Source organism: Desmodus rotundus, chromosome 2, assembly GCF_022682495.2.
Source record: "Desmodus rotundus isolate HL8 chromosome 2, HLdesRot8A.1, whole genome shotgun sequence".
In the NCBI taxonomy this organism is placed as follows: domain Eukaryota; kingdom Metazoa; phylum Chordata; class Mammalia; order Chiroptera; family Phyllostomidae; genus Desmodus; species Desmodus rotundus.
In genome coordinates this window covers 150,700,713-150,715,726 of record NC_071388.1, presented here as the reverse complement: position 1 = coordinate 150,715,726, position 15,014 = coordinate 150,700,713, and the positions used below count along the sequence as shown (strand labels likewise).

The following is a 15,014-nucleotide window of genomic DNA, read 5'->3' as shown; positions in this document are numbered from 1 at the left end:
AAGAACCTGGAAAAACCAGCACTTTCCACTAAGGGCTAAAAGCTTGTTTTCTCTTGAGAACTAAACGTAAGGGGAGAATGTGCCTCAAGGATGGGAATGTGATTGCTTTACAGTGTGCCTCGCATTGCATGGACTTCTGCTTGTGGCTGGTGGGAAATCTAAAGTTCTGTCCTAGTTCCCATCCCAGCTGTCCCTCTCGTGGGTGTCTTTGTTGCAACAAGCACCCTAGTGGCTTTTAAATACTTGACCCGACCCATGCCCACAGTGTGCGGCAACTGAGAGAAAGAGATAGATACAAGGAGAGAGAGAGATGGATAGATTCTGGCAAATGCAACATTGCTCCTCCCCTGCAGGTCCTGCAAGGAAATTTGGATGTAAATTGAAGTGTAAGAGAAGAGAGATGCTGCAAGGAAGCTACCTGGGGGAGAGACATGCTAGAAGCCACCCAAGAAAGAGAGATTCTGCAAGCTTACAATAGGCTAATTATGTAAAATAACTTTCTTCTGGCCAGGTTTATAAGCTGAAAAGGCTGAGGGTGGTGGGTGATGGCAGTTCCCTATGAGGCCCCTGCACATCTTAGGGATTGACCTGAGACACCTCTGTGAGGCCTCCACGCACCTAGGGACTCCTGAGAACCTGGGCCAGAGGGAGGAGGTGTCCCCTTTGTCTTCAGAACCCAGGCAGGTGGAACCCAAGCACTCATTCCAGATTTGTTTGCGGCATCTCCTTTACCCTATAGGTGAGAGACCACACTCACTATGTTCCAAACTGCTGGAGACAAAGGGTGGAATCCGAGTCACTGTCTGAGTCCCGGCACCATATGTTACAGAAGAAACTTCCAGAAACTTAAGTTTTTCTCACCGACGTAGTAATGAATCAGTGAGGTGGCTAGCCTGCAAACAAAGTTTATTAGTGTTAAGTTCGAGCGGGAAAGCAAAACCAAGGTGGTCAGAGGCCCCTGTCCCCCATGTGGCAAGAAGAGTCAAGAGAGCAAGTCCTTTGTTCTGAGGACTTATATAGTTGGTGGGGTGGGGGTGAAGAAGGCACATACTGATTGGTGGTGTGGAGCCAGCTTTCCCAGGGAGACGTGACTACCCAAACGTAGGTAGGGGTGGGGTTTGTTAGCCTGAATCCTAATCTTGCTCCGGCTCTATTTGTTCATTTTGTATATGTGACAAGAGGCAGGCAATTAACTGAAGTTGTTTTACGGACTTTTCTTTGGGCCTTGTAGTCCTCCTCTCCTTCTCCCTTCCAGGCCTTGGAATGAATACACAGTCTCAAGATTTTCCTTTCCCAGCTAGTGGAGATGATATACCGCCCCCCGCCCGCCCCCCCTTGCACTATCATAGCTGACTTGTGTTTTTTGGAATACTGGCAGCCTTATCAGACCAGGCTCAGGATTACCAGTCAGCGGGGAGCTTTTGCTTTTAGCCTCCTGTATTAAGTTCTTTGTTAGATTGCAAGGGCAAGGGCCCTGCCTTTATTTCCCCTCTGGCCGCTCATTCCACTATAACCTATTTTGTCTTGCTTTCTGGCCTTTAGCCATAAAACTCAATTGCTGTCAAATCCACCAAAAAAACAGATGGCACCTTCACACAGTAACTGAGGGATTGCTATAAAGTTACTGTTTACAAAGGTGTCGACATAGTTAAGAGGTACCAATAAGGGATGATAGGGCATCTCAGTGCAAGCAGCAGTGAGTGAGGATCAGCTACCACCCTTAGGCTGAGGGACAAGGCAAGGAAGCAGTTCCTGAAATCCAGAGAGAATTGCTGTGTGCTGAGGGCCCCCTGACTTGACCTCTAGTAGAGGGATGCCTCCTGAACTAAATGGAACGGATCTGAGGGAACGAATATCATAACCACATCTTATTCCTGCCTCTGATCTCCTGCCAGTACTGCCATTGACTGCTCCCACTCAGAAGCCAGAGGAAAGGGAGTTTATGGATGTAATCCAGAAAGGTCAACCTCCCAGCAAACAGTTCGGTGTAGTGGAGCACAGGCCTTCAAGGCGAGTGGAAAATATCAAATGCACTAAAGAACAAGAAGGTGCACCACTTACAGTGCTGTCAGAATTTAACAACTCTTCAATTAGAGAGTCATTCGATGTAAATTTTCTGTAAGGCCAAAATTATACTCAGTGGTGAGTTTTTCTTTCATTAAACCCAAATACTTGCCCGAGCAACTATGCTATGCAGACGAGAGAATGAGAGAGAACCTAGTTTTTCACTCAAGCACCATGATTCCAACACAGACCTGGGCCTCGCATTACAGGAGGCACTGCGGCAACCAGCCCGGGAAAAAGGGACGGGAGGTGGGAGAAGGCAGGCTGTAACCTAGCAACACAAGCCTTAGGACACCGTTTACTCAAAAAGTGCAGAAATGGTAATTAGTGATATAAGAAAACATAATTAAACGAAGAGAAAGTACCAAAAAGTGGTGGGTGGTGACATAGCAAATACCTGGTTGTGTGGGTAAGGAAAATCAAATATTTAAATCAAAATTCCTGTGTAAAATATCTTTCTGTACACTATTGTAAATAAATGTGCACATAAAGTAAAAACTGTTTAAAAGGAAACAAAACTGATGTATATTGGACAAACTGCACCTGCAATATAGCTTTTTCAGTATAAATTTGAAAATTGAATGATTATGATCTTAACCTTGAAAGGACTAACTAAGCAAAACATGTATCTTCAACTTTAAATTCTATCACAGTTTTCAATAATGGAAAACAATCAGTTGATATTTAGGTTGCTTTTGATATTTCTTCCTCACTGATATTTGGGAGACATTCATGTAGAAAACTATCAAGTAACCATATCATGCAGATAGTAAATTAACACCAATAGCAGAGTTAGGACAATTTCTCTTTTTTAACTCACTGATTTCATTCATTCACATAAGTTCATTAACATATTTCAAGAAAGTATGTTAATGGAACCATAAACGACCCCAATTAGCTGCAGTAATTTTGAGAAAGAAGAACAAAGTAGGAGGGATCACAATACCTGTTATCAAACTATTCTACAAGGCCTCTGTAATCAAAACAATCTGGTACCGTCATAGGAACAGACACATAGATCAATGGAACAGAACAGAGAGCCCAGAAATAAATCCATGTCTGTACAGTCAATTAATATTTGACAGAGGGGGCAGAAGCATAAAATGGACTAAAAATAGCCTTTTCAACAAATGGTGTTAGGAGATATGGACAGATACATGCAAAACAATTAAACTCGACCACCAACTTACCCCATACACAAAAATAAATTCAAGGTAGATAAAAGATTTAAATATAAGTCACAACACCATAAAAGTCCTCGAGGATAACATAGGCAGGAAAATCTCAGATATTCCATGCACCAATATTTTCACCGATATGTTCCCTAGAGCAAGGGACATAAAGGAAAGAATAAACAAATGGGATCTCATCAAAATAAAAAGCTTCTGCACAGCTAAAGAAAACACTAGCAAAATGAAAAGGGAACCAACTGTATGGGAAAACGTACTTGCTAATGATACCTCAGACAAGGGTTTGATCTCCAAAATATATAAAGAACTCATACAACTCCACTCCAGGGAGACAAATAATCCATTTAAAAATGGGCAAAGGACCTGAAAAGACACTTCTCCAAGAGGGACATACAGAGGGCCTAGAAACATATGAAAGGATGGTCAGCATCACTAGCCATCCCAGAGATACAAATTAAAATCACAATGCAATACCACTTCACACAGGTCAGAATGGCATCATAAACAAATCAACAAACAATAAGTGCTGGCGAGGTTGTGGAGAAAAGGGACCCCTAGTGCATTGTTGCTGGGAATGCAGACTGGTGCAGTCACTGTGGAAAACAGTACGGAATTTCCTCATAAAACTAAAGATGGAACTGTCTTTTGACCCAGCAAGTCCACTGCTGCGACTATAACCTAAAAATCCTAAAACACCAATCCAAAAGAACCTGTGCGCCCCAATGTTCATAGCAGCACAATTTACAATAGACAAGTGCTAGAAGCAAACCTAAGTGCCCATCAGTAAATGAGTGGATCAAAAAACTATGGTACATTTACACAATGGAATACTACACAGCAGAAAGAAAGAAGGAGCTCCCACCCTTCACGACAGCATGGATGGAACTAGAGAGCATTATGCTAAGTGAAATAAGTCAAGCAGTGAAAGACCCATATGATCTCACCTACAAGTGGAACTTAATCAACAAAACAAACAAGCAAGCAAAGAAGAACCAGAAACATTGAAATAAAGAATGAACTGACAGTAACCAGAGGAAGGGGGAAGGGGGTTAATGGGGAAAAGAAAGGGAAGCGTCGTCAAGGAACATGTATACAGGACCCATGGACAAAGCCAAAGGGGTGTAGGATTGAGGGTGGGAAGTGATAGTGGGTGGGGCGGAGGAAAGTGGTGGCAGGAAAATAGAGATAACTGGACTTGAACAACAATTTAAAAAATGAAAAGAAGTTTGTTAACTGGTGTATTAACTATATTTTCTTTTTTTCTGTATTCTTGATGATCTGGCATCCGGGGCCTGGGTGACTGGAAAGAGACTGCCCCTTACAGAACTAGTCAATTCTTGGAGGGCAACAAATCTTCAGGGAGTGTGCTCTGCATAGGTAAACTATCCAATCCAGAGCCCATATTCTGGGAATGAACTCCTCTCTCCGCCTCTTACACTCCAAGAGGCAATATTCCTGTGTGCTAAACTTGTCAGGGCCAGACCCCTAAAGACAGTCTCTATGCCCCAGAGCCTGCTGAGATTATTCAAACTAGCCAGTTCTCACCCTCTTTAGCCTCGCCTTTCCCACGGCAACTAAAATCAAGGCTCCCGCCCAAGCTTTCTGCCCGATTCTTCTGCCTCCTGACTGAGTCTGGTGCTTCCCCCTGGTGGCCCTGCATGGCCTGGTGTGTCGGCCTCGTCTTCAACACTGTAACAGTTTTTTCAATGGCAATCACCTCCTGACCTATTGTTCTCGTCGTATTACAATAAGAATAAAACCTACATTTTAAAACAATTGGTTCTATTCATTATCGTCTATGCTAAATCAAAGGAAATATCCAGTAACTATTATATTTCAGAGATTGACAATTGACTCCAAGTTAGTTCATGTGTTGGCTGGGTGACTGTGGGCAACAATACAACTTCTATGAATCTTGGTTCTTCCTTTGCAAATTGGGGATAGTCCTTAGTAGAAAATCAATTAGTCCTTTATGCTTTTGTCAGCTTTTGTAAAATACAATACTTTAAGTTTGTACTAAAGTATAGCCATGGTTTTATCTTCCCATTGGGAAACATAGATTACCTCCTTTTTGTGTTACCTGTCAAAAAATTGAGAGTTGTACATAATGACAATTTTATCTACTTGAAACCGGCCGGACCAGTTTGACCCAGTTAAGATTTGATAGTGAAAGCGCCACAAGGTGGCGGCAAAGGCAACACCATCTCCAGCAGGTCGCAGTACAGAGGAGCCTAAGGAAGAAAGCAAGGGAAGGCTTCCCCGCTTAGTTCCTTTGTAGGGAAGAGTGAATGCAGTGGAATGTCCAGCGCTGGACTGCTTCGTGCCTGCCGGCTCCTCAGAGGAGACCCTGTGTCCGTAGGGTTTCCGGGAATAAAATGAGCCGCAGGCAGTGCCTGCCCCCCACCCCCGCCCCGAGAATCTGGGTTAGCTTTCAGAATTCGTTTTGTGAGGAAGCCCAGGTGTTCACCAGAGTTTACTGTGGTGTTCCACAAATACTAAATGTTAGGATTATTCTTAATTCCTAGTTAACAACAGAAGCACATGTATGGATGCACAAGCAGTCTATTCCTGAAATAGACATTCTGAAATGCATAAAAACAAATGTTCACTCAGTTCATGCTTACAGCCTTACTTACATTCATCTGCTATTAAAATCACAATCCTTCACCCTGAAGTATTTTAAAGTGTATCACTTATAGTAATAAAGTAATTTAGACTAGTCTATAAATTTTTTAAAATCACCTTCATAGTAAAATAGTCACTCTTGATATTTTTGCTGCATTTGAGGGATAAAGAATCAATGAAATGACCATCTGTGCTGAGTCCTAACATTCTATACTAGTTCTAAGGGTTGGGAAGGACTGTGCAAGCTCTCCCAGAGCTGTTCCATCTACACACTCACAACACAAACACGCACACAGTACAACGAGTATAGCACAGGAGTGAGCTTGTTACTTACATTAGGCCCTGCTGCCCAAATGCCCTGCGCGTCTCTACCACAGGGACGCTCACGGGCTCCTCCTCCTGTGGCGTGTTCACATGACCCTGCCATGGACAACTCTCCCCTAGAGATCTCTTCTGCACGGCTGGGACCATCCCAGCTCACTCTCTGTTGCACAAATGTGCAATGTGTGTATGCATGCATACACACACATATTTACATAATAGGGGGCTGGTAGGAAATACACTGGAAATATTAAAAATGCCTATCGCTGAGTGATGGGATCACAAGTAATTCATAAATCTGCAATATTATATGATACCCTCCCTGAAATTTCTGCAGGGAGCATAAAATGTTTTTTAAATAAAAAATAAATTTTATTAAAATATTCCATTTAAGAACATGTCTGGACAGGATGGCTAACGATAAAATATAAAATATCTTCAGTTTCCATGTGCACTGACATTTGTCGTGAAGCAATGATAATACTGGTAACTTGGCATGTGTTAGTACTTCCAAGATTTAAATGTTGCATTGCTCCTCTCATTCTAGAGTTCTCTCCTTTCAGCTGCACTTCTTCCTCCTCTGCTCTTAGTAACCTTGCCCTTCAAATGCATCACAACCTCTACCCTTTGGGGGGCTATCTACAGCTGCGGTCTGCAAGTAATTTGTTCTTGATCCTTATCAGTAAAAACAGATGAGCAGGAACCTTAATAAATATACATCTATTTATTTACAAAACATTTACATGTACAACTATGATAACATCATAAAATATAAATAAAATTAAAAGGTAAGGGATCAGATGAAGATTAAAGAACATTTTTAAATGTAATTGATATAATTTAGTGCATTAATATAAATATTTTCAATTGACAAGGCTTTATTATTATTTTTAAATGTTAGCCATTTAGCAACTCCAAAGTTCAGTTTACCCCAATAGTTGATTTCAGTAACTCATTCTACAACACTCCTACTCCTACATAGAAACTTTGTCGGTTATACCATTTCAGAGGTGAAACTAAATATTCAATCAATTGTATGGCGTGGGTACTAAGAATTAGGGCAATCGCCATTCAGCCGGAATGGACAGGGTTGAGAGAGCTAACTCCAAAGTGTCTGCCAGCTACTGTCAACCATGATATCAATGAAAAGACAACGGCATTCCAATTACATTTGACTGTAGTTTGCTCTTAAGCATTTATTTTAAAATAAAGTAAAAGCAGCACAGCCAGTCAATGACTTTGGGGCAAAGGGACTGTTTTCACACAAACATGTGCCAGTAACTTTTTGAAAAGACCTAGGCTATGGAGGAAGCATTTGGAAAAAATTCTGCTGATACCTGATTTTAATTAAAATTTTGGCCAAAAGTGTTTGCTATAGAGAAAAGCTTTTACATGTGCACACTTAAAACCAGAACATTATAACTGAATTGGTGGAAGTAATTAAAGAAATGTGTGTCAAGATCTAGTAAACTTTGCCAGAATTTCTTTTTCTGTTTTGGACCTACTTGAGATATAAAGCTATTACAGGAACTTTTAATAAACTTTTCTGCTAAATCATCACATTTACTTCTGTTTCTTGCAAAAAGGAACAGAAATTCTTGCAAAAATACTGTCTAGAAACTCAATTACATAGATAGTCATTACAGAGTGTTTGTGTACATTACTAATTTATTTCCACTATAAAGTGTACATTCTTTAAGGGATAGTACCATCTCATTTATTATTTGCATAAGAACATTGGCAGTCATTTACAGGGCAAATACAACATTCCAGATCTGGTGCTAAGTGCTTCACAGTCTATCTTTTTAACAACCTATGACATGATACTGGTATCATTTTCATTTTACAACTGAGAAATTCAAGGTGATTTCCGCAAGAATGCAGCAATTCATAGGCAGTGCTGAGATGTGAATTCTGACATCCTGAGCTCAGAGCCTCTCTGCTTAACCACAGGTCTATAGGGTGAGGCTAAGGGTATCTAAGTTGAAATTACACAGAGTAGGTTCTTTATTGACACAATTAGTAAACAAATGAAGGAAAAGAATAATAATTCCAGAAGGATTTCCTCATTAAACTAATTGTCATTTTTCTTTGGAAAAGACATTACTACCATGTGTGGCCATTAAATTGTAGCTTTGATTTGTCAAAAGAGTGGTAGCTTTGATTATTACTACTTCTTTTTTAATATATATTTTATTAATTATGCTATTACAGTTATCCCATTTTTTCTCCCCTTTATTCTCGTCCACTCTGTACCCCCCTCCTACCATCATTCCCCACCTTAGTTCATGTCCATGGGTCCTACGTATAAGCTCTTTGGCTTCTCCATTTCCCATACTATTCTTAAACTTCCCCTGTCTATTTTGTACCTACTATTTATGCTACTTATTCCCTGTACCTTTACCCCCATTCTCCCCACTGATAACCCCCCATGTGATCTCCATTTATGTGAATCTGTTTATGCTCTAGTTGTTCACTTAGTTCATTTTTGGTTTTTGTCCCTTTAACATTTCATATAATAAGGGCTTCGTGATGATGAACTCCTTTAACTTGATCTTATCTGGGAAGCCCTTTACCTGCCCTTCCATTCTAAGGGATAGCTTTGCTGAATAGAGTAATCTTGGGTGTAGGTCCTTGCCTTTTGTGACTTCTTTCTAGACCCTTCTTCTGATTATTACTACTTCTTAATTACAGAAAACTCAAATAAAAAGTTGGGTAACAGTGGGAATCTGTTATGCAGTGTACTCCTGACTTATTACTTAAAGAAGAAAATGCTAAAAGGTGGCTTTTAAAACTGATGGAGACAGAAATATGTCTTTTGAGTTTAAAAAGGATTGGCAGGTCTACTTCAAAGGAGAAAGGAAAAAGAAACTTACATTTAGAAAATGAGAAGGATGAAAGTGAAAGCTATTAGAAGAAACTTGACAGAGAAAAACATCTATTCAAACAAAAGCAGAAAATAAAGTAAATCACGATGCAAAAATATAGGTGAAGAAAAAAGGTACATTTTGAGAGACTGTGGTTTGGCTTTGTTTTCCTCAGCCTCCTTCCTCCACAAGGGGTGCTATCAAGGTTATGGTAGATTCTACTTTTTAAAAAATTATTTTATTGTTGTTCAATTACAGTTGTCTGCATTTACTTCCCAGCACTCCCCCCACCCCACTTAAACCTCCCTCCCTCCCTTCCTTCTACCCACCCCTCTGGTTTTGTCCATGTGTCCTTTATAGTTGCTCCTGAAAACCCTTTCCCCCATTATCCCCTCCCACCTCCCCTCTGGTTACTATCAAATTGTTCTTAATTTCTGTGTCCCTGGTTATATTTTGCTTGCTTTTATCTTTTGTTGATTAGGTTCCTGTTAAAGGTGAGATCATATGGTATTTGTCCTTCACCACCTGGCTTATTTCATTTAGCAAAAGAGGTTCCTTTCTGTTTTCCCTCAGGTCCCCCCACCTTAGTCCTCATCACCCAATCCTCATCCAGCAGAGTTCCTCATACTTGAGAGTAAATATGAATGTTTTTTATTAAACATTTTTTATTGCTGTTCAATTACAGTTGTCTGCATTTTCTCCCCACCCTCCACCCCAAATATGACTGTTTTTGATGGATATTATGTGATACTGATGGTGAGAGTTAGGAGAGGGCATCTGTTTGGGAAGGCAACCGCTGAAACTGAATGTTCATTATTATCTAGAATCTTACCTAAATCAAGAAAGAGGCAAGGGTGCTCACTCTCACCACTCCTATTCGCCAGAGTTCTGGAAGTCCTAGCTGGAGCAATCACGCAAGAGTGAAAAAAAATCAGAATTTGGAAAGAAGAATGAAAATCGTCTCTATTTGCAGATGACATGATTTTATATGTAGTAAAGACTCCACCAAAAGTGTTAGACCTAATCAACAGTCAATAGTTTCAAGATACAAAATCAATATACAAAATTCAGTAGTGTTTCTATACTCTAACAACCAATTATCTGAAAGAGAAATAAAGAAAATGATCCCATGAACAAAGGCATCTAAAACAATAAAATACTTAGAGACCACGCCATATCACCTGGTTCACTGCATTTTTCTGATTATTATTCATTATCTGTCTTCCCACTCCCATTGGAATGAGTTCCAAAAAAAAGTAGAGAGTTTGTTCAGTTTTATTAACTTCCCCTTGATTAGTGCTGGTCATATAGTAGTTACTTAATACATGTTTTTTCAATAATTGAATGAATGAATGATATAATCTGAATACAAACACTGAAACTTCTGCTTTTGACCCTCTCAGCTGGGCAGCAATTTCATGGTGTTAAAAATCCCATTATTGCCCTGTATTTACTCAGCAATCTCTCTTATTTCCCTGTGTTTGAAACTAAAGAACAAAAAAAATGGTTACGAGAGGACAGAAAATTTGGGGGTTGTTTGTTTGTTTGTTTTTCCCTTAATATACAGAATGAAACCTGCCTGCACACAGTGGGGAGAGGCACCTTCTTGCAGCAGCCCCAAAAGATATCTTTGCAGAATCCATAACTGGAATTAATAATTTGAATACTGCTGTGGAAACATCTAATTGATTCCCTTCTACCTAGGTGCAAGGTCAACTCCTAACATCAGGTAAAGATATAGTATTGCTTTATGAAGAAACAGAAAAGAATAGGCTCACCTATAAGGCCAAGGTTTCACTTCATTTCAGCAGCTTTCACTGTGTGTTTAAGATTAGGCCCGCAGGTAAAGTCAAGGCAAATAAAATACCCCTTCAGCGCGGAAGTCATCAAGGTCTTACTCTTTATATCACACTGGTTACTGTGTAAGTATGTGCTTTCTTCAAGTAGCATACAATCACTTAAGGAAGAAAAAGGCTTAGCTGTAATATATAGAAAATAAATTTGCTATAAAGTGCTCAGTTGGATACTTTGTATGTCTCTGGTAAACACAAAGACTCTATTTTCCTTATCCAGTCCAAAGCATGACCAAGTTTCCCTGCCTATCCAAATATCATTGAATGTGCTTGCTATCATATTACCTTTCCTAAATATATCTTTTTGATAGCCTAAATGAGCCCTCCATTCTCCATGTAATTCCTGGACCATGAGGTTCTCATCATGAAGCATATAGACTACCACCCACAGTCACCCAAGGCAGCAGAATGCCTGAGTAGCAACCTGAGGACTCATGTTTATGTGGCTTCTGTACTAAAATGAAGCTGCCATTTTTCAGTGTGGTGTCTTTTTTTTTCGCTCATGACATAGACAAATGTTGATGTTTACTACAAGTTGGTACATTAGTTGCTAATTAAGTTCCTAGCTGCTTCAGCCAGAACTTGCTGTATTGAATCCAAGAAAAGAATGGCAGCTATGTCAAAAATAAGTTGTTGGGGATTTTGTTTTGTTTTATTAAAGGAAGGTTGCATATGAAAGGATATGGGGAATTCTCCTGCTAGGAGATAGAAAACCTTCAATCTCGGCTTCCTCCTAACCTGAGTTGGTGGTTAAGGGACCCCTGGGTCTGTCATCAGGCCCTGGTCAGAGCCAAATAAAAGCTCCAGTCTACAATGGGCCACTGAAGTGAACTTTGTCATGACTTACTCTTTCTCATAACCACCCACAAATTCCCCAAGGAAAGCTTAAGTTCTTGGGGACCCACAGGACGTCAGGTCTATATCTAGAAAGGGTGCAGTGGCCCCTTCATCCTGGGGTGGTGGGGTTACAACTCTCTGGAAACATCTTGTTAGCTTCAACTCTCCACCTGTCCATTGCAATCTTACCGCCCTGGCGGGGCCAGGCCCTGCCTGAATTTTCCAGCTATGGCGAACTCCTTCCTGTAGGGCATCAGTTTCTCTTCACTTAGGGGCTGGAAAGTCCCGAATCACGCGCTCGCCTGCCTTCCACGGATGTGTGGCAAGACGGCCGTGGGAAAGAAGTCTGATTTAAGAGACAGAACCCTGCAAGGGAGACAAAACACCCGCGGGTGGTGCACTGCCGGAGCGTGGTTGCCTTTCTCTGGCGGGAGGGGCGGGGCGAGTTCGCTTTCCTTTTCTCCGTCCCGCCGTGCGGTGCGCGCGGCCCAGGGCTCCCCTTTCCAGAATCGACCAACGGGTGGCTCCCTGGGACCTAGCAGCCACACCCCCGCCCTGCGGCTGACGTTTGGAAACTCCTGAAGAGGAGAATCGAAACGGAAACCAAACTGCCTGACCAAAAGCTGGACTCAAAAGCTCCCAGCCGAGGGCGCAGCGGCGGCTGCCAGGTTTCCACCCGGCGAGCACTGCAGAGGCAGCGGGTCCCAGTCCTCCGCCCGCGGCTGCGTCCGGGCCCGGCACTCCCCGCGCACCTGCCCACCTGCCACCTGCCCACCTGCCACCTGCGGGGTTCGACCGCACCGCCGCGCCCGGCTGGGGGTGTCTGTGGCCAACCCTTTGCTGGCAGGCACAGTGCTGCAGACCCTGCTACTCCAAGGCGACGGGCAGTGGTACACACAGAGCACCTGTTGAGCAGAGAACAGCAGCCCGTCCGTCTACTTGGGAGAACCTCTCCTTTTCTGAGCAGGAAAGATGTCGATCGGGTATTCTGCAGACGAGAGTTTCCAATATCTCATCTCGTGCTTCCGGGCCAGAGTGAAAATGTACATCCAGGTGGAACCCGTGCTGGACTACCTGACCTTTCTGCCTGCAGAGGTGAAAGAGCAGATTCAGCGGACGGCCGTCACCGAGGGGAACATCTGCGCGGCTGAACTGCTCCTGAGCACCTTGGAGAAGGGACATTGGCCCCTGGGCTGGACGAGGGTGTTTGTGGAGGCCCTCCGGAGAACAGGCAACCCTTTGGCTGCCCGCTACATGAACCCTGAGCTCACAGACTTGCCCTCACCATCCTTAGAGAACGACCATGATGAGTGCCTCCAACTGCTGAACCTCCTTCAGCCCACTCTGGTGGACAAGCTCCTGGTCCGAGATGTGCTGGACAAATGTGTGGAGGTGGAATTGTTGACGATCGAAGACAGAAATCGGGTAGGTGTCGGTACCCGCTTGTCAGTACCAGATGGAGCTGAGCGTTTAGGCAGATTTTGCTACTCCGGGCTGGTCATTTTCTGGCCCCATGCAGATGTTCTTTGACATCTTTGGGTAAATCTGGTTCCCTCCTTCCTTGAGAAGAGAATAGCTAGGCGCTTAAAACATAATGATTTTGAACATTTAAATACAAAAAGGCTATTTTTCTAATTCACTCTAATAAGCTAAAGAGTTAGTTCTAGAATAACAATGTGTGCTAATAGATATTATTTATTGAACACTTACTGTGTGCAATGAGTATATTTTGCAAAATATATTATCGGTGTTCATGCTCCGAATAATCCATTGAGGTGTATAACATTATTAACTGTTTTACAAATGCGAAAACTGAGGCAGGTTAAAAACTTGCCCAAGGGTTCCTAGGAAGACAGTGTCAGAGCTGGTGATTTAGGGCCCGATGGTGTGAAGTTTTATGTCTTTTTCAGTCCACTGCCACCGAACAGGGATCAGGAAAACATGACACGCGGGCTGAGTCCACACTGCTCCCCGTTTCGCCAGGCCCAAAGCGAGACTGGCTTTTAGATTTTTAAATCTTTGGTGTTTATAAAGAAAGTTTTATTAGAACACAGCCATGCTCATTCATTCCAGATGATGACTGCTTTTGCCCTTCAGGGTAGCCCACAAAGCCTAAATATTTATTATCTGGACTTCAGAGAAAATATTCGTCAATCTCTTGCCTATATTATACATTATGCCATTCAGTCTTGGCCTAAATGGGGAAATCACATGTAATATATACACTTTTTTTTCCCTGGAGTTTCAACATTCTCTGAGAATCAAAGTTTGAAGATTCATTGAGAAAATATGTCTCTAGTTGCAGTTTTTCATATTAGTGAAGAAGTAGTGGATATTTTAGGTGGCATTTCAACAGGGTGAATTTTGCAAGTGACTATACACTTAATGTAATGTTTTACTGTTCATTGTTTTTCAACGAGTAAGGGTGTACTACTAAGTATAGATGTAGTGACCTCTTTGAATCTGACTTATTCAGGGTGATAAGTCAAAAGCCTTATACTGAAAGGCAAATTGGGAAATAAACCCATGACTAAAAGTCAAAGGCCTTGTCTAACATGCTGTGAGTTTCACATTTTCTTTCATTCATTCATCCTTTCTTTTTTTTTCTTTTGACTTATTAATTGTTTGTATTTTCATTACAAGATTTTGGGCCTTGGACTCATATCAGCTTATCATGTGACTTAGTCTTTAGTGACTAAATTTCACGTTCCTTTGTAGCTTTGACAGCTATGGGGCTTGTCCAAAAACCTAAACATGCATCTGATTTTGATGGCTGGTTTTCCCAACAAGTAAATTACTTTACACTGTTGTCTGTAACGTTTATGTAGTTTTGTGTATTGAGAACCAGCTAGAACGCATTATAGTAGTCCAGCTGGATATGACAAATGTGTACATCTCTGTGGCAGAATCTTAATTTGGAAGACAGTATGCAGCCTTCAAGCCAGCTGGAGATAGAAGATGGCATTTTCAGCCACAGTAGCTGTTAGGAAGTCCAGAAGCAACAGAGTCCAGTAACACCACAAAGCTGTTTATGTTTGGTGGGTATGATGTCCCGATTGCCAGCGAAACAGCACTTTTCCTTATTTACTCTAAATACTTCTGCCTATCAGCATCACTTTTGTCTTGCCTGGATTGAATTTCCTCCAGCTAGATTTTATCCAAGTTCTTGATTCTGGCAAGCTTGGAGGCAGCTAGCAGTAATGCAAGGGAGTTGACACAAGGAAGAGATAGAGTAAAGGGACATTTGTGTACTGGTA

General features: G+C 41.8%; 1 protein-coding gene and 1 long non-coding RNA gene across 2 annotated transcripts in view; one reads left to right on the top strand and one right to left on the bottom strand.

Annotated features, from left to right (window-relative positions):
* Positions 1–454: 454 nt before the first annotated feature.
* Positions 455–12,322, bottom strand: LOC128780247 (uncharacterized). The gene is made up of 5 exons (XR_008426171.1): positions 11,947–12,322; positions 10,846–11,024; positions 9,900–9,968; positions 3,255–3,388; positions 455–893 (listed from the first exon to the last, which is right to left on the bottom strand). It is a non-coding gene; the product is annotated as an uncharacterized lncRNA (long non-coding RNA).
* Positions 12,323–12,377: 55 nt separating this feature from the next.
* IFIH1 (interferon induced with helicase C domain 1) overlaps positions 12,378–15,014 on the top strand; it is a 48,945-nt gene continuing 46,308 nt past the window's right edge. Inside the window, exon 1 of the mRNA XM_024579905.4 lies at positions 12,378–13,182. Coding sequence (XP_024435673.2) covers positions 12,730–13,182 — 453 coding nt within the window. The 5' untranslated portion in view covers positions 12,378–12,729. The remainder of the gene's footprint in view (positions 13,183–15,014) is intronic.